Below are 19,314 nucleotides of genomic sequence, written 5' to 3'. Positions count from 1 at the left end.
TGGCTCCTTCACTTTCTGTCTGCTGACATTCCCACCATCATCATGGGTGACTTCAACATCCCCATTGACACCCACCAGTCAGCAGCCTCCAAACTCCTGTCCCTTACTTCATTCTTTGGACTTACTCAGTGGTCCTACTCTGCCACCCACACAGACGGACACTATTAGACCTGGTCTTCACCCGTTTCTGCTCCCTATCTAACTTCACAACCTCCCCCACCATCTACTCACTTTCTCATCCCTGTCCTCCTCACCTGTCACCCATGTCCAGCAACATACTACCCCCGCAGGAACCTTGCACACCAAGACACCCACACACTCTGACTATCCTACCACTAGCATCCATATCCTCACTCCACGACAGACACTGCTTTCTACAATGCCACTCTTGCATCAGCCATTGACAGTCGCCCCTGTCATGCATAGCAGTGTGTGACGAACCAGTAGACAACCCTGGCACAATAACATCACTAAAAAGCTTCGGCAAGTATCTAGAATTGCAGAACGGTGTTGGAAGAAAACGCATTCGCAAGATGATTTCACTGCACTCAAACAAGCAACGCTCGCATTCAAATCAGATCTCACCTCGGCTAAACAGGCCTACTTCACAACCCTCGCATCTCCCTTATCCCACAACCCCAAACAGTTGTGCAACACTTAACGCCCTCCTCCACCCACCACTGCCCCCTCTGAGTTCCTTAATTGTTGCCGAGGACTTTGCCATGCACTTCAAAAATAAGATAGACCAAACAAGGCAAGTCTTTGTTGTCAAACCACCACAACCATTTTGTATACCAGACCAATGCCCAAACCCCATAACTTCCCTCTCCAAAATCACTGAAGGGGAGCTTGCTCATCTTCTCTCCAAATCACACCTCACCACTTGGGTACTTGACCCCATCCCATCTCCTCCCCAACCTCACCACCACACTAATCCCATCTCTTCAACCTATCACTAACTTCTGGTACCTTCCAGACTGCTTTCAAACATGCCACAATCCCACCTATCCTCAAAAAGCCATCCCTTAACCCAAGCGCTATGTCCAGCTATCACCCCATATCTTTGCTCCCAAACTCCTTGAGCAGCACGTCCATACTGAACTTCTCTCTCACTTTGCATCTAACTTTCTCTTCGACAACCTACAATCTGGCTTCCGTCCCCACCATTCCACTGAGACTGCCCTGACCAAAATTACTAACGACTTACTTACAGCCAAAGATAACAGACAATTCTCTATACTCCTCTTTCTAGACCTGTCCTCTGCCTTTGACACAGTTGACCACTGCCTCCTACTACAGATCCTCTCTTCCTTTGGTGTCAAAGACCTTGCCCTATCTTGGATCTCCTCATACCTTACCAACCGCACATTTAGCATTTCCTACTCCCATACTACCTCTTCATCTCACGCCCTCTCTGTTGGTGTCGCTCAAGGCTCTGTCCTTGGACCCTTACTCTTCTCAATCTATACACTCGGCCTGGGACAACTCATAAGGTCCTATGGCTTCCAGTACCAGCTATATGCTGATGACACTCAGATCTACCTCTCTGGCCCAAATGTCACCTCTCTGCTCTCCAGATTCCCAGAGTGTCCATCAGCCATAGCCTCATTCTCCTCTCGCTTCCTCAAGCTCAATATGGACAAATCTGAACTAATTATCTTTCCTCCATCTCGCATATCTTACCTACCTGATCTATCAAAATAAATGAAATCACACTTTCCCGTCCCCAAAATCCGCTGCCTCGCAGTAACCCTTGACTCTGCCGTCCTTCAAACCGCACATCCAAGCTCTCGCCACCTCCTGTCGCCTCCAGCTCAAAAATATTTCCAGAATCTGTCCTTTACTCAACCCTCACTCTACCAAAATGCTCATGCATGCCCTAATCATTTCCCGCCTCGACTACTGCAACATCCTCCTCTGTGGCCTACCTTCTAACACTCTAGCACCCTTCCAGTCCATCCTTAACTCTGCTGCCCGACTAATTAATCTCTCTCCTTGCTACACTCCTGTTTCCCCTCTTTGCAAATCCCTTCACTGGCTCCCGATTTCCCAGCGTATCCAGTTCAAACTGCTAACACTGACCTACAAAGCCATCCATAACCTTTCTCCTCCATGTTTCCGAACTAGTCTCAATATCTTCCCTCACGTAATCTCCGGTCCTCTCAAGACCACCTCCTTTCCTCCACGCTTATTCGCTCCTCACCCAATCGCCTCCAAGGCTTCTGCAGAGTATCCCACATCCTCAGGAATTCTGTGCCCCAAAACGTCCGGTTATCCACCACATTTGGATCCTTCAAAAGAAACCTGAAAACCCACCTCTTCAAAGAAGCTTACAGCCTGTAATGACCACACGGCCACTTGAACACCAGCGGAGCTACTGCAACCCTCAACCTACTGTCTCCTTCCCCATAATCCTGTAGAATGTAAGCCCGCAAGGGCAGGTCCTCTTCCCTCTACCAATCTGTCATTGTTAGTTTTGTTTACTGTAAGTGATATTTGTATTTTGATGTAACCCCTTCTCATGTACAGCACCATGGAATTAATGGTGCTATATAAATAATAATGATAACAGCAACACTCGATTCGGCCGCCCCGCTTATGCATAGCGAAACTCATACAATCAACAGGCAGCCCTGGCTGACCAGCCTGACTAAAGAACTGAGACGGGCTTCCAGGGTCGCTGAGCGGAGATGAAAGCGATCCCGCTCTGCCGACCACTTCACTGCATACAAGCCAAGCAGTCCCTTGCTAGCTTCAAGTCCACGCTCACTGCCGCAAAACAAACTTCTCATCTCTCATCCTCACTGTCTCACAACCCTAAAAAGCTTTTCAACACTTTCAATTCTCTACTCCATCCCCCTGCACTCCTCCCTCCCCTCTCATTTCTGCTGAAGACTGCCTCTTTCTTAAAACAGAAGATCGATACGATCAGAGAAAGCTTTGACCCACCAGTGCCCAATGCCCCTCTTGGATGCTCAACCGTTCCTTCAAAACCAGCTTCTCCACCACGACAGAAGATCAGCTCTCCACCCTCCTGTCAAGATCACACCTCACCACTTACACGCTTGACCCGCTCCCGTCACACCTCATCCCTAACCTTGCCATGGTCTTCATCCCAACCCCAACACACCTCTTCAACCTCTCACTCACAACGGGTGTCTTCCCCTCATCCTTCAAACATGCCAAGATCACACCCATCCTCAAAAAGCCCTCCCTCGACCCATCCTGTGTCTAGCTATCACCCGATATCTCTTCTCCCTTATGCCTCAAAACTACTGGAACATGTCAATCTTCAACTGTCCTCCCACCTCTCCTCCTTCTCCCTCTTTGACCGGTTACAATCTGGCTTCCGACCCCATCACTCAACTGAAACTGCCCTAACTAAAGTCACCAATGACCTACTAACTGCCAAGAGCAAGCGACACTACTGTCCTCCTTCTCCTGGACCTGTCCTCTGCCCTTGACACTGTTGACCACTCCCTTCTGCTAAAGATCCTCTCATCTCTTGGCATCACAGACTTGGCCCTATCCTGGATCTCGTTATATCTAACAGACTGAACTTTGTCTCCCTCTCCCACACCACCTCCTCACTTCACCCCTTGTCTGTTGTGTTCCTCAAGGCTCCGTTCTAGAACCCCTACTCTTCTCCATCTACAACTTCGGCCTGGCACAGCTCATAGAATCCCACGGTGTGCAGTATCATCTCTACGGCGATGACACGCAGATCTACCTATCCGGACCTGACCTCACCTCCTTACTTACCAAAATCCCACACTGTCTGCTATCTCAGCCTTCTTTTCTGCTCTCTTTCTAAAACTGAACATGGACAAAACAGAATTCATCATCTTTCCCCCATCTCACTCTACCCCTCCACCAGACCTATCTATCAATGTCAATGGCCGCTCACTTTCCCCAGTCCCATGCACCCGATGCCTTGGGGTGATCCTCAACTCTGCCCTCTCTTTCAAGCCACATATCCAAGCCCTTTCCTCCTCCTGCCATCTCAAATTCAAAAATATTTCCTGGATCCGCGCATTCCTTGCCACAACACCACAAAAACTAGTGCATGCCCTTATTTCCCACCTCGATTACTGCAACCTCCTACTCTCTGGCCTCTCCTCTAGCACAACTCCAATCCATCCTACACTCTGCTGCCTGACTAATCTACCTGTCTCCCCGCTATTCCCCAACCTCTCCCCTATGCCAAACCCTTCACTGGCTTCCTATCTCCCAGAGACTCCAGTTCAAAACCCTTACTATGACATACAAAGCCATCCACAACCGGTTTCCTCCATACATCTGCGACATGGTCCCCTGGTACTTACCTACATGCAACCTCTGATCCTCTCAAGATCTCCTTCTCTACTCCCCTCTCATCTCTTCTTCCCACAACCGCATCCAAGACTTCTCCCGTGCTTCCCCCATACTCTGGAACTCTCTACCACAACACATCAGACTCTCGCCTACCATAGAAATCTTCAAAAAGAACCTGAAGACTCACCTTTTCCAACAAGCCTGCAGTGATCCTCAACCTACTGAACCACCACACAACCAGCTCTACCCTCTCCTAGTGTATTCTCAGCCATTCCCTGCAGACTGTGAGCCCTCGCGGGCAGGGTCCTCCCTCCTATACCTGTTAGTACCTTGTTTTTTTTCCTCATGTTTTATGTATTTGTCTATATTTGCCCCCTTTTCACATGTAAAGTGCCATGGAATAAATGGCACTATAAAAATGTATAATAATTGTTTGACCAAATATAGCAGAATTTCAAATTGATAGTTTACGCCCTTGCGAATTATGGTATAAATATCCAAATGGCCCCCAGCAGAAAAAAACGTTCCCCACCCTTGTTTTAGTGTATTTGATTCCATCTGCTTGCAATGGCAGACAGTGTTGTAAAACAGAATCCAAACTCAGGTAAACTATGATTAAAACAGTTTGTCTTGTCCATGAGATGGAAGTTTTTGTTTAAAGGGAACCTATCACCCCGTTTTTTTCGGTATGAGATAAAAATACTGTTAAATATGGCCTGAGCTGTGCATTACAATAGTGTAGTTTGTGGACCCCGATTCCCCACCTATGCTGCCGAAATACGTTACCAAAGTAGTCATTTTCGCCTGTCAATCAGGCTGGTCAGGTCGGATGGGCGTGGCTTCTTCCCCCAGATATTGCGTAGTTTTCCGTTGGTGGCGTAGTGGTGTGCGCATGTCCAAGGTCCCCAATCCTGCACGGGGGGGTGAAAATAGCAGCGATGTCCGTTATTCCATTGGTGGTCGGTGGGTGCGGCCATCTTCCTTTGGCCGCGCGTGCGCAGAAGCGGCGCTCTGCTGGCCGCGGCTTCAGGAAAATGGCCGCCGCGATCTCCATCTGCGCACGCGCGGCATCCCGCGGCCATTTTCCTGAAGCCGCGGCCAGCAGAGCGTCGCTTCTGCGCACGCGCGGCCAAAGGAAGATGGCCGCGCCCACCGACCACCAATGGAATAACGGACATCGCTGCTATTTTCACCCCCCCGTGCAGGATTGGGGACCTTGGACATGCGCACACCACCAACGGAAAACTACGCAATATCTGGGGGAAGAAGCCACGCCCATCCGACCTGACCAGCCTGATTGACAGGCGAAAATGACTACTTTGGTAACGTATTTCGGCAGCATAGGTGGGGAATCGGGGTCCACAAACTACACTATTGTAATGCACAGCTCAGGCCCTATTTAACAGTATTTTTATCTCATACCGAAAAAAACGGGGTGATAGGTTCCCTTTAAGGACTTTAAAGTGTAGATCTAGTGTAAACCTATTCTTAAACCTGTAAAAACTCTTGACATGACCGCTTTAATACCTTAATTCTCCATGTAAAAAAAATCTAAAGCACCTTTCCTACAGACATTTACAGAAAGAATAACAGACAACTGGATTTTACCAGTTTGGCGCTGCTGTAAATTCATCACCGATTGTAGGTGTGTTTCTACATACTCTGTACTGATGACAGATGGAATGCTATCACCCAAATGTCAATTTATTCCAGGAGTATTAACAGAAGAATTGGACAGCTGGAAAGGTTCCTCAAGTATAGTTATTTTGGGAATGCAAGTACTATACTACTAAGACAGACATGTCAGGATAAATAGCAGGTCCCCCCATAAGCCGCATTGCTAGTGCAGTTTGCATGATTAAAAACACAAGTCTCTTTTCTGAACAATAGTGGAAATAACAAACGGTAAGCATTGCCCACAGCAACCAATTAAATTCCAGCTTTCCCTTTTCTAAGGCAGGTTACAATACATTCAAGTGGATTTTGGCTGACCTGTATGGGCTACATTACTATTTTTCTCCAATAGCTTCCATAAATGAGAAGTAATAGTCTGCCAACTGAGACTCTTTAGAATATTTATACCTTCCCCATCTTCTTTCCATAACTGCAAACCATACAAAACAGTGTAAACCAAATCTACCAGATTGTTTTCTATACAAATAAAACTGACTTTTTGCAGTTTATACTAAAAACTCATTTCTAAAGTGCAAACAGACTACATCAATATTTAGGATCTAATTCATCAATTCGGTTTTATCAGTTTTCTGCAGTAATTTGCTCCTTTTCAGTGGCTTTAGTACTTGTCTTATTCTCTAAACGTTTTACGACACTAAGTTTTTATCGCTCGACAACTTTGCTTATCCAGATGTGCTAGAGATTCATAAAATACGACTTACCAAATACCATATTTTTTGGACTATAAGACGCATCGGACCCCAAGATGCACTCCAAATTTTGGGGTGGAAAATGGCAAAACAAAAATAAATATTTTTTTATAAGATGGAGGTCCATCTTATTGTCCAAATTTAAAGGGAACCTGTCACCTGAATTTGGCGGGACCGGTTTTGGGTCATATGGGCGGGGTTTTCGGGTGTTTGATTCACCCTTTCCTTACCCACTGGCTGCATGCTGGCCGCAATATTGGATTGAAGTTAATTCTCTGTCCTCCGGAATACACGCAGGCGCAAGGCAATATTGCCTTGCGCTGGCGTGTACTACGGAGGACACAGTATGAACTTCAATCCAATATTGCGGCCAGCATGCAGCCAGTGGGTAAGGAAAGGGTGAATCAAACACCCAAAAACCCCGCCCATATGACCCAAAACCGGTCCCGCCAAATTCAGGTGACAGGTTCCCTTTAAGGTATCTTACCTGAGGATTGGCGGTGGAAGAGCGGGGTCACAGGAGGCATGGTCCTTTCCTCAAGAAGCAGGCGGCAGCAGAAGTGAGGCAATGCTGCAGTACTGGGGTATCCCAGCGGTGCAATGCTGCGGGTCCGGTGTCGGCGGTGAGGCAGAGCAGAGTGCGTTGCATGGAGCAGGGTCCCTTCCTCAGGACATCAGCGGCAGAAATGTGGCGATGCTGTGGCCCGGTGTCCAAAGCCGAGTACATCGTTCGTTTCTCGCGGCCATTTTCCTGAGGCCGTGCGTGTGCAGATTTAGATCTCGGTGGCCCTCGGCTTAAGGAAAATGGCCGCCGTGATCTCAATCTGCACACACACGGCCTCCGGTGGCCATTTTCCTGAAGCCAAGGGCCGCAGAGATCTCAAGCCCACAGCCTCAGAAAAATGGAGCATGAGAGGTCAGCCGAGATCTCAAACCACGCATGCGCCGCCTCCGGTCGGCCCAAGGCCCCAGGAAGATGGTGGCAGGGAAACCAATGATGCACTCAGCACTGCCGACACAGAGCTTCAGCATTGCCACAATTCTGCCACTGCCGATTCCCTAAGGAAGGGACGCTGCTACACCACTCCCGCAACCCCCCGGTAAGCCTGCGTTCGGACTATAAGACGCACCCCCCCCCCCTTTTCCTACCAAATTTTTTTTGGGAAAAAATGAGTCTTATAGTCAGAAAAATACAGCATGTCCGTTTCAGGGGGAAACTTGGTGCATTTTTTTAAAGCATTTGTGACTTTTTAGTGCTAAACAAAAACAAGAGAGATTTTTTGCTTTTTACATCAAGTTCAAAAACTACGAGCAGATTTGCAGATTTTCGATGCAATAAACGTAAGCAATAGAAGCCAAAAAAAAAGTGACCACTGAATCACAAATGATGAATCAGGCTTAAATTTGTTTGGTGGAAAATAGGATTGTAGTGTTTTTTGTAAATTGTCCCATTTCTACATTATGAGTAGACATGAGCGAATATATTTGGCAAGCTATAGCGCTTACTGAAGAAGCTGCAGCGGGAACCCAGGAACCTGGAGTGTCTGGCGCCGCAGCTGCATGACAGTCAACACATGCATGGAGAGCCTGGGTGTTGTGACTGTCACACAGCCGCAACACCTGATTATCAGGAGTGCTCCAGGTATCCAGGTTCCCGTATCAGCTTTTTTGGTAAGAGCTGTAGCTTGCTGAATAAGGAGGGAGCCAAAGATATTCGCTCATATCTCATTATGAGGTACTGTACTGTACCTGTACCTTTAAGCTGGAGTCACACTAAACGACTTACCAACGATCACGACCAGCGATACGACCTGGCCGTGATCGTTGGTAAGTCGTTGTGTGGTCGCTGGGGAGCTGTCACACAGACAGCTCTCTCCAGCGACCAACGATCAGGGGAACGACTTCGGCATCGTTGAAACTGTCTTCAACGATGCCGAAGTCCCCCTGCAGCACCCGGGTAACCAGGGTAAACATCGGGTTACTAAGTGCAGGGCCGCGCTTAGTAACCCGATATTTACCCTGGTTACCATTGTAAAAGTAAAAAAAAAACAAAAAACACTATACTCACATTCTGATGTCTGTCACGTCCCCCGCCGGCGTCCACAGGGTTAAAACTGCTCTCGGCAAGAGCGCTGCTAATGCACGCGCTGCTGCCGAGAGCTTCCCTGCACTGAATGTGTCAGCGCCGGCAGTAACAGCGGTGACGTCACCGCTGTGCTCTGCTTTACGGCCGGCGCTGACACAGTCAGTGCAGGGAAGCTCTCGGCCGGAGCGCGTGCATTAGCAACGCTCCTGCCGAAAGCAGTTTTAACCCTGTGGACGCCAGGGGACGTGACAGACATCAGAATGTGAGTATGTACTGTTTTTTTTTTTTTACAATGGTAACCAGGGTAAATATCGGGTTACTAAGTGCGGCCCTGCGCTTAGTAACCCGATATTTACCCTGGTTACAAGTGAACACATCGCTGGATCGGCGTCACACACGCCGATCCAGCGATGACAGCGGGTGGTCAGCGACCAAAAAATGGTCCTGATCATTCACCAACGACCAACGATCTCCCAGCAGGGGCCTGATCGTTGGTCGCTGTCACACATAACGAGATCGTTAGCGGGATCCTTGCTACGTCACCAAAAGCGTGACGTTGCAACGATATCGTTAACGATATCGTTATGTGTGACTCAGCCTTTGGAATCAGGGCGCTTAAAGGTCTATTATTTATGGGCAGTTATCTTGCTTTTTTGCATAAGGATACAGTTATGAATGATTGATGTATAAATCATTTACAATACTATATGTAATTGTTCTGTGATAATATGCAATAGTGACTAACTAAGAGGATGCTTTTTAGCACCTGAATTATCCATTTAGGCCTTTGTGTATTTAAATCTGTATTTGAATATTCTTTTGTTAGTCTTACTTTTCCTCCTCTTGATTATTTATTCTCAGTTTGTCAGTTGTCTACCCTCTCTGGGGTTATAACATGGTGAGATTTTGAATATGTGGCTATTTTAATTTTTTTGTTATATTTTATCGATAAAAGATTGTTGAATTTGATATGGATGTTATTGCTTCTTTGAAGTGACGGGTATTGTACCATCTCTTGAGTGTCATAATATGTTTTTATGTATATAGATATTATGTGCATTACATCATAAGGATCACTGGCTCAATTTTTTTAAATTTTATTCCATTTAAGAACCTGGGTAGGAACAATACCATTAATGAGGACCTTTCACCAAATTGTTCATGTTGAACTGGACACAGGATATAATGTGTTAACTATAGTTAAGTCCATGTGGGTGTTATCAGATAGTTTCCAATGAAGTGTGTACTTCTTCCTCCTGTACTACACTCACCAATCATAAGCAAGCAGAAACACAGAAGTGCAGTAGGATCTGTATTGTGAAATGACCGCAGTCCACTGTGTAGCCTAAATAAGCCTTAAGCATATATTACACAGCAAAGGATTGTGAAGCGATTAACTGTAGATGAAAAGGTCACAATTGAAACATTGATGGATATGGAAGCCTATTCAGTGTGCTGGACAAAAGCGATTGGTAGAAATGAAAGGAACAGAATAGTGCAGCGTGCTCTGATGGGCAGTGGTATATGAGCAAGCATTCATTCAGTAACATACGTAGTAGATTCTTGGTTACAGGATATTATGAGGTTCTTTAGCAGCCTAAAATGTATTATGCAGTTCTGCAGCATCTGAGGTATGCATGATGAGGTACTGCAGCTTCTGAGGGAAGTTTTATGTACAATGTATTTTTTTGTTGATTGCAAAATAATCAATGCTTTTTCTTCTTTTCTTAACACACAAGTAAACAGTGGCAAATCTGCACCAGTATCCATATGGCTGAGCAAAGATTGTATTTATGTTTCTTTAAATAGTTGACAAATTATTCTCAGCAATTCCATTTTGTAAGAACCCCCACTTATTAATATAGGGGTGATTCAGAATTGATGGTGGCTTCAAATCCAGAACCACACCTGTCCACAAGTTCTGTATGTGTGCTGCATTGGCACCTGTTCAGATCAATATCACAAATCACATGAACAGTTGCAAGCTGTTTTTCTGCTTGTACAATACCCTTAAACGTCTGCATTTTTTGATGGTGGAGGTGAGGGGAAAGGGGCAAGAGTATGAACTGGACTGCTCGCTACCTTATGACTCATGGCTAAAAGTGGCACTCCTTGTACATTATGGCATTTCCAGAGGCTATGCCACAAATGTACAGTAGGAGTGGATACCACAAAAGAGAATACGGCCCAGACGATGCTGGGAACCAAAACATGTCAGAATGAATAGCAAATTCAGTTGGATAAGAATTTCCATTAAAAGCAAAGGATGGTCCTGTTCTTGAGACAGATTGTGGGTTCTGTACCCATACACAGTGGATTATGAAAGTATTCACCCCCCTTGACTGTTTCTGCTTTGCTTTCTCACAACAATCTTCAAGTCTGACCACAAATTCTCAATTGGATTAAGGTCTGGGCTTTGACTAGGCCACTCCAAAACATTAACACATTTCCCCTGCGTTTTTTGCTCCCCTTCTTCTCAGAGCCATAACGTTTTTATTTTTCCGTCAATATGGCCATGTGAAGGCTTGTTTTTTGTGGGACGAGTTGTACTTTTGAACGACACCATTGGTTTTACCATGTCGTGTACTAGAAAACGGGAATAAAAATCCAAGGGCTGTGAAATTGCAAAAAAAGTGCAATCCCACACTTTTTTGTTTGGCTTTTTTACTAGGTTCACTAAATGCTAAAACTGACCTGCCATTATGATTCTCCATTACGAGTTCATAGACGCCAAACATGTCTATGTTCTTTTTTTTTATCTAAGTGGTGAAAAAAATTCCAAACTTTGTTAAAAAAATATAAATTGAGCCATTTTCCGAAACCCGTAGCGTCTCCATTTTTCATAACCTCGGGTTGGGCGACGGCTTATTTTTTGCGTGCCGAGCTGACATTTTTAATGATACCATTTTGGTGCAGTTACGATCTTTTGATCACCCGTTATTGCATTTTAATGCAATGTCGCGGCGATCAAAAAAAATGTAATTTTGGCGTTTTGACTTTTTTCTCGCTACGCCGTTTAGTGATCAGGTTAATCTTTTTTTTTTATTGATAGATCGGGCGATTCTGAACGCGGCGATACCAAATATATGTATATTTGATTTTAGTTTTATTGTTTTAATTTGAATGGGGGGCAATTTGAACTTTTAGATTTTTAAATTTTTTTTTTTTTTTTTTTTTTTTTACTTTTGGCATGCTTCAAAAGTCTCCATAGAAGACTAGAAGCTGCCTCAACCCGATCGGCTCTGCTACATCGAGGCAATGTTCAGATTGCCTCTATATAGCAGATTTACTCACTTGCTATGAGTGCTGACCACTGGGTGGGGCTCACAGCAAGTCAGCACTAACAGCCATAGAGGTCTCAAAGAGACCTCAGAGTCTCATAACACACCGGTGACCCGCGATCATGTGACGGGAAGCACTGGTGTGCGTATTTCCAGCCCGATGGCTGGAAGCGTGATTTAAATGCCAGTCAGAGTTTGATAGCGGCATTTAACTGGTTAATAGCTGCGGGTGGATTGCGATTCCACCCTCAAAACAGCCGACATGTCCCCAGAAAAATGTGGGCTCACCGCCGGAGCCCACATCAAAGGGAGGGAGTCAGACATCGGCATACTATTACGTCCGATGTCAGTAGTTAAACCACTCTAGTGTTGGTTTAGCAGTATGCTTTGGGTTATTGCCTTTTTGGAAGGTGAACCTCCGTGTCATGCCAAGGAAGGCGGAGCGAGGTTAGTGAATCCACTTGACCACAGATCACTGTGGAAGCTGAACCATAGGAACCAGACGGACAAGAACGTCAAATGAATTGCAAGGCTTTATTTAGACTCTAACAGGAGAACCCACAAGGGAAGACTCCCTGGACCAAAACACCGAATTCCCCGAGGGAGCTCCGGCGAGCGAACCCCTTAACAAGGATTGACCCAGAACAACCAAAGAGGCTCAAGTGCAACAGCTCCAAGACCAGAGGATCAGACCCAAGGGGAACCGAGGGGAGGAGAGCGAGAAGTCCTAGGCAATGGAGGTGAACCGCAGGTCGAGGGTAACGCCAGAGTCCACAGGTAGATGGTAGGTAGGCAGGGCACAGGTACTAGATGAAAACACTGGGAATTAGAACAAGTGAAGACAAGGCTGAACATGCAGGCGCTGGTCTGGGACCTCAGAACTGCAACTTAGGACAATGGACAAAGTTGCCCAGGCACCTCCCAAAGGAAGTGAGGACCTTGAGTATGGCAGGACTCTCAGCGATTGGTTGAGAGATGATTACAGGAAAAGGGTGCACCGGCCCTTTAAATCATTTGACAGCAGCACTCGCCGTTTGCTCCCCCGCGACCCGGAAGAAAGGAGGCGGAGGCGATACATCAGGAAGACACCGCAGCCCGAGGAAACATCGCGAGAGCGCGGACAGGGTAATTAAATTACAGGGAAGAGCGGAATGCCTGTGGCCAGACGGGGCCCAATCTCCCAGTATCCTGGAGAAGGTTCCCGCCGACCAGGTCGTTACACTCCGTCCCAGTCTGAAATCACTGACATACAGGTTTTGCTCAAGAATATTCCTGTATTTCGCATCTATCTTTCCCTCGACTTGAGAATTTTCTCTATCCCTGCTGCCAAAAAACATCTTCACAACACGATGCTGCCACCAACACGTTTCACTGTCTGTTTTGGGGGTGATGAGCTGTGATGGTTTGGCACTTGACATAGCATTTACCTCGATGGTCAAAAAGTTACATTTTGGTCTCATCTGACTACATCTTCCTCCATACGGGAGTCTCTCACATATCTTTTGGGAAACTCAAAACAAGCCTTACTTGTAAGTAAAGGCTTTTTCTGTCCACTCTTGAATAAAGGCTACCTTTATTTAGGAATGTACGGCTTATTGTGGTCATATGAACAGATACTCCAGTCTCTGCTTGGGAACTCTGTGGCTCCTTCAGGGTTACCTTTGGTCTCTGTGCTGCCTCTCTGATTAATGGCCTTCTTACCCAGCCCTCTCTTAGCAGGTTTGTTGTGGTACCATGTTCTTTCCATTCGAGGATAATGGATTTGATGGTGTTATGGGGGATCATCACATTGGGATATATATATATTTTTTTTAAAGCTAAGCCTTACTAACTTCTCAACAACTTTGTCCCTAACTTGTTTTGAGATCTCCTCTGTCTTCATGATGTTGTTTGGTTATTGGTCCCTCTTCTTTACTTGTGTTGCAACTTCTGTGGCCTTTCAGAAAAGGTATGTATATACTTACAGACCATGTGATCGTTGCACACAGGTGGATCCTTTCACTAAGCATGTGACTTATGAAGGTAATTGCTTGCACCAGAAATTCTTAAGGGCTTCATAGCAAAACAGGTAAATACATAAGCACATGCCAATTTTTAGCTATTTGATCCCATAAATGTAATTTAAGTCAATATTTTTCTCACTTCACCTTACCAACAGACAAGAGTGCAGATTAGCGATGTGCGAACATGCTCGGATAAGGTGTTATCTGAGTCCGAGCATACTTGGGTGCTAACCGAATGACTATGGCGTGCTTGAATAATATATTCGAGTCCCTGCGCCTGCATATCTCACAGCTGTTCGACAGCTGCAACACAGGTATTTTCTAACAAACAGGCAATCCCTGCATGTGTTGCAGCTGTCGAACAGTCACGAGACATGCAGCTGCGGGGACTTGAACATATTTTTCTAGCACGCTGAAAACACTAAGCACACGAGCATGCCCGGGTAACACCTTATACGAGCACGTTCGCTCATCGCACACACAAATCTGATTACAAAAATATTTAAACACAGATTGTAATGTAACATAATAGATAAAAAGCTAAGGGGGTGAATACTTTTTCAAGCCATTGCATGTGTATATCTATGGTGTATCCGGTTGCTTTTGCCAGGATTGTAAGAGATGACCACAGATTTGCACTAGTTTATAGCACAGTACAAGTGGGTGGGGTCATGTCATAGCAAATAAGGACAGATTCACATATTAGTGCTCATGGTTCATACTTGGACTGCGATGAATGGACTGGCTACATATATGAAGCCATCGAGTTTGGGTCAAGAAACCCACGGCCAGTCCATGCATTACAGTCCAAGTATGAAAAACGAAACAATGATGTGTTAATCTAACCTAAAACTATTTTCCTAGGATTTAAAAAAACAAAAAAAACAACCCTTCCCACACATGTTCTGTGTCAGTTTTACACAGGGCTATTTAGCCTAAGGGAAAAGTTAGGCGGTCATATAACGTAAATCTTCAGCCTGCACACTGTGGCTGGTAGGACCTGTGGTAATTTGACCATGATTACATCATAGGACCTACTGCACATCTAAGTTGTTGCCTGCTTGCGATTGGTCAGCATCATATAGGAGGCTGAAGTACACACCCACAGTGAAAACTCTCTGATAACACCCACTTGGACTTGACAATCTCTCTGCAATCGAGAGGCAAAATAGAATAAACACAGATGTTTTATTTTGGTTTCCAGCCACCAGTGCAACATGAACAATTTGGTGAAAGGTCCTTTAAGAAATGTAAAGCAAATTGAAACTGCTCAGTGTTAAAAGTGCCAGTGTGTTTTCCCTCACACCACCTTCCAAAAAAAGTTAGGGTTTAGTATATATTTAAACTGAAAGAAAAAAAGTATACTTAGTATTACCATAAATAACAATCCTGTTATTACTGTTCCCATTCATCAAATCTTTCCAGCTCAAAGAAAAATATGAGTAATAAAATTTATGTATGCTTTCTGATAGGCTGCCAGGAGTGCCTTCTTCATCTAGTAGGAGATCATATCCTCTTGAGATCCTTACAGCAGAGGTTCTGTACTATATGAACATAGGTTAACTAGAGGTGAACCTAAACATACAAGAATTCATATGGAGCTGACCAATATCGGCTCCCTACAGTAAAAGCCAAATTTGCACATCAGAGTAAAATTATAACAATTCTTTTCTGGCTTTAACAAAATTAATTAAATAGGTGTTAAAACAGAGTGAAACGAGAGACAAAGTATCCAACTGCAGGATCATGTTTGTAGAAAATAAAAAATAAAAGGGACCAAAAGATTGTTGCTCATGGTTTAACATTTTTCTTTCCACCATTTTATATATATAGATAGTATAGATATATTTATATATATTTGCTTTTGTGCACTCCTAAGAATCTACCGCTCTTGTATACAGATTTCAATGAAAACACTGCACAGGATTAAAGCACAAAAGGGTTCACAGGAAAATAAATCAGGTCCATTCGCTGGCCCGGCTGAGGTGGCAATTAGAGGTGGAAGCTACCTGCCACCTTTCCAATAATGATGGCAAGGGGAGAAGTTGTGTCAGTCTTTTCATTGCTCTCTCCACCAACTCAACTTGATGCATTTTGGTTCTTCCAGTGTTCCAAGTCAACAAGTGCTCTTTATATGTTTTTGTAAAAGTAGTGGTGGGTATTTGATGGCCAAGAAACAGGGGAGAGGGAGGGTGGGGCCAGAATTGGGAGAGATTAAAATTCTCTCTTTCAGGACCCGCCTCACATTGCATAGTAACATGACGAGGTGTAAATGAAGCTGCGAGTGTGATCCTTGAAATCCGTGTATTCTGTTCGCGTTTGGATGTCACAAAGTCTGGGGTGGATCCAATTCATATGAGGCATAGTAACAAATGAATATATACAATCCTGCAAGAATCTTTAAATTTTTTTTTCCAGAAACCAAAAAAAGAGCAAAAAATAACATTAACAATTTATGATAAAATAAGGCAAAAAAAGCAACTGTTTTGTACATTAATCTTATTATTTTAATAATAGATCTGTGATCTCTGTTCAAAATCATAGCAAGAGTGTTGATCTGTTAGCTGTAGAATAAAGGAAAACATAGTAATTCATTATGACCCTTCAGTGCTGGAGGCATCTTTAACATATCAGTATAAATATGCATTGCTGTGTTTCAAAAGACACCTCCTGTAATGAAGGGGGGAAAAACCCTTATGTAATTTCATGAAAAGGACAGATTTACTTTTTTTTTTCTCCCTCACGGGAAGCAAAATGCAACTAATATAAAATTAAAGAATTTTTTTGTATGTGCCTTTTTCTTCTTGTCGGAGGAGACTAGGAACACCGTAGCGAAAAACAAAATACTGTAAAAACTACAAAATCCATTTAAAAAGTCCCTCGCTAAATCCTTCCCAAAAGCTACTGAGCCTCCCAAGTCAAAAAAATGTCACATGACCAGAGACCTTTAGAGTGGAACACTGTTTCCAGGTTGGAACATTTATCACCCCTGAAATGTCCCCACCCGGATTAAAAAAAAAAAGAAAAGAAAAAACAAAAAGTGTGCTTAGCCTACAAATTTACATTTACAAAACAGGAGAAGAAAAAAGGTTTTGAGCAGTGCACTTTTCGTAAAAGATTTTATATACAAGTTTAAAATTCATGGTATTTGATTCCTGTGGGTCCTTTTTATTTTTCTCCTTTTTTAAGGAGCAGACTATCGAGCCTCAACCTCTTTAGGATTTCTGGAAGGTGAGAAGTCCCGTGTGTCTGAACTTGTGAGGGGATTAGTCCTTCTGGGAGAGGCGGGCCTTGTGTTGCTGGCAGGCACCAAGGGTGGGGGTGCACTTAGTGCTGCTGTGGGAGGGGTCCGGTTAAGGATCCCATTGTGCATGGCGCTTGAAGGACTGAGTCTAGGATAGGGTACACTGCTTAAATGTGGCATGAAGGAGGGCATATGTGCCAGATGGCTCTCAAGTGGAGAGGGGTGAATATGGTGCATACGTGCCCTTTCTATCTCTTCCCTTAGATGCATGCGTTCTCTCTCATCCGCGTGACGTAATCGTTCTTGTTCTCGCCTTGCCTCTATGAGCTGTTCATGGCTGTAGTCATGAGGTTCGCGATCTCGGTATGATCTTTCATGATCATAAAAGCTGGCAGCAGCTGTTCCTGGGTATCTGTGCATGCTGTCAGCACGCAAGTGGAAATCCATTCTCCGCTGCAAGTCCAGGGTGCGGTAAGCATTCTGTAATTGATCTCTTACAGGGTCCCAGGCAAAACCTGCATGTGGAAGCCTTTCTCTGCCAGTAAGGGGACTCATACCCATAAGGGGAGTCATTACTCTACTCCGGTCCATCATATTCAAGTTGTTCATTTGGTGGACACTACTCATTGGGATTGGCATAGAGGCCGCCATTGAATGGTGCAAAGATAACCCATGCAGGGAAGCTGAAGGGTGAGGTGGCTGATGTTCTATTGTCCTGATTGGGTGAGGAGGCTCTGAGCCAACTACCAACACATCTGAATCCTCCTTGCGTTCCTCCTTGACCTTGACATCACTTTTTATTTTCTGGAGATCTGCTTGCAGATCAGGCTTCCTTTCAGCATCCTTTCCCAAGCTGCTCAGTTTCAAACTTTCACTTAGGATTGGTTTACCATAAGGCGACACAGATTGTATAACTGGTTTACTGCTGTCTTCTATCGTCCTTTTTTCATGAATTGAGGCTTCTTTTACTGGCGAACGACTTTCTTTGATCTTGTGCTCTCCAGATGGAACGTCTCGTAGCCGATCTACACTATCTCGATCAATATCTTTGGATCTGTCCCCTAGACTGCTTTGTCGGAGGGAATCACTGGATGTCTGGCTATTGCTGCGAATGAGGTTACTTATTTGGTGGCTAACTGGGGCAGAGGCTGGAGAAGATCTGTTAGAATGATGTCTGCTCTTATCCAAGATGTCCCTAAATGAAAGAAGACAAAATGTTTAATACCAAATGGCATATGTTTTACATACACATATATATTTTTCACAATAAAAAAAAATAAAATAAAAAAAATAAATTATATATATATATATATATATATATATATATATATATATATATATATATATATATATATATATATACACACACACACACACGCATACAGTATATATGTATGTATCTTACAAATATATATTATTTTTGGGATTAGAAGACCAACTTTTTACCCTCAACAAATGGGGGTGCATTTTATAATCCGAATGTAGGTTACCGGCTGTGGTGGAGCGGAGTTCCAGAGTCGCTGCTGCAGGAAGCTGGCGGTGGCAGTATTGGGGTGATGCTGCGGGTTCAAGGCTAGTAGGAGGGGTGTTCAGCAGTGTGGGGCTCCCGCCGACATTTTTGAAAGCTCAGTGCCCCCCGCACTTTCTATAGTTTTCAAGGTGGAGGACTTCGGGGAAAACATCCGCTGGAGGCGGCGCATGTGCAGATTTCGATCTCTGCACCGAGATCTCGGCTCCAGATATCTCAAACTGTGCATGTGATGCCTCCGCCGGCCATTTTCTTGAAGTTCACCACAGTGAAAACCATGGAAAATGCAGGGGCTCTGGGCTTTCACACAATGTCAGCGCAGCCCCCTGTGGCGGCAGCATTGCCCCACACCTACCTCCACCAGCTTCCTGCATCAGCAACCCTGTCTCCTGGGACCCTGCACCACTGACGCCGTTGCCCCCCAGGTAAGCTACCATAAGAGACTAAGACGCACCATAATTATATAATTATGTT

At 44.7% G+C, this 19,314-nt stretch overlaps 1 protein-coding gene across 16 annotated transcripts in view; it reads right to left on the bottom strand.

Annotated features, from left to right (window-relative positions):
* Positions 1-15,799: 15,799 nt before the first annotated feature.
* FBRSL1 (fibrosin like 1) overlaps positions 15,800-19,314 on the bottom strand; it is a 796,611-nt gene continuing 793,096 nt past the window's right edge. For all 16 annotated transcript variants that reach the window (XM_077293351.1, XM_077293356.1, XM_077293352.1 and 13 more), the window contains one exon: positions 15,800-18,507. In XM_077293351.1, coding sequence (XP_077149466.1) covers positions 17,265-18,507 — 1,243 coding nt within the window. In that variant the 3' untranslated portion in view covers positions 15,800-17,264. The remainder of the gene's footprint in view (positions 18,508-19,314) is intronic.

This window comes from Ranitomeya variabilis, chromosome 1 (genome assembly GCF_051348905.1).
Source record: "Ranitomeya variabilis isolate aRanVar5 chromosome 1, aRanVar5.hap1, whole genome shotgun sequence".
NCBI lineage: Eukaryota > Metazoa > Chordata > Amphibia > Anura > Dendrobatidae > Ranitomeya > Ranitomeya variabilis.
This window is presented reverse-complemented; position numbering and strand designations above follow the sequence as displayed.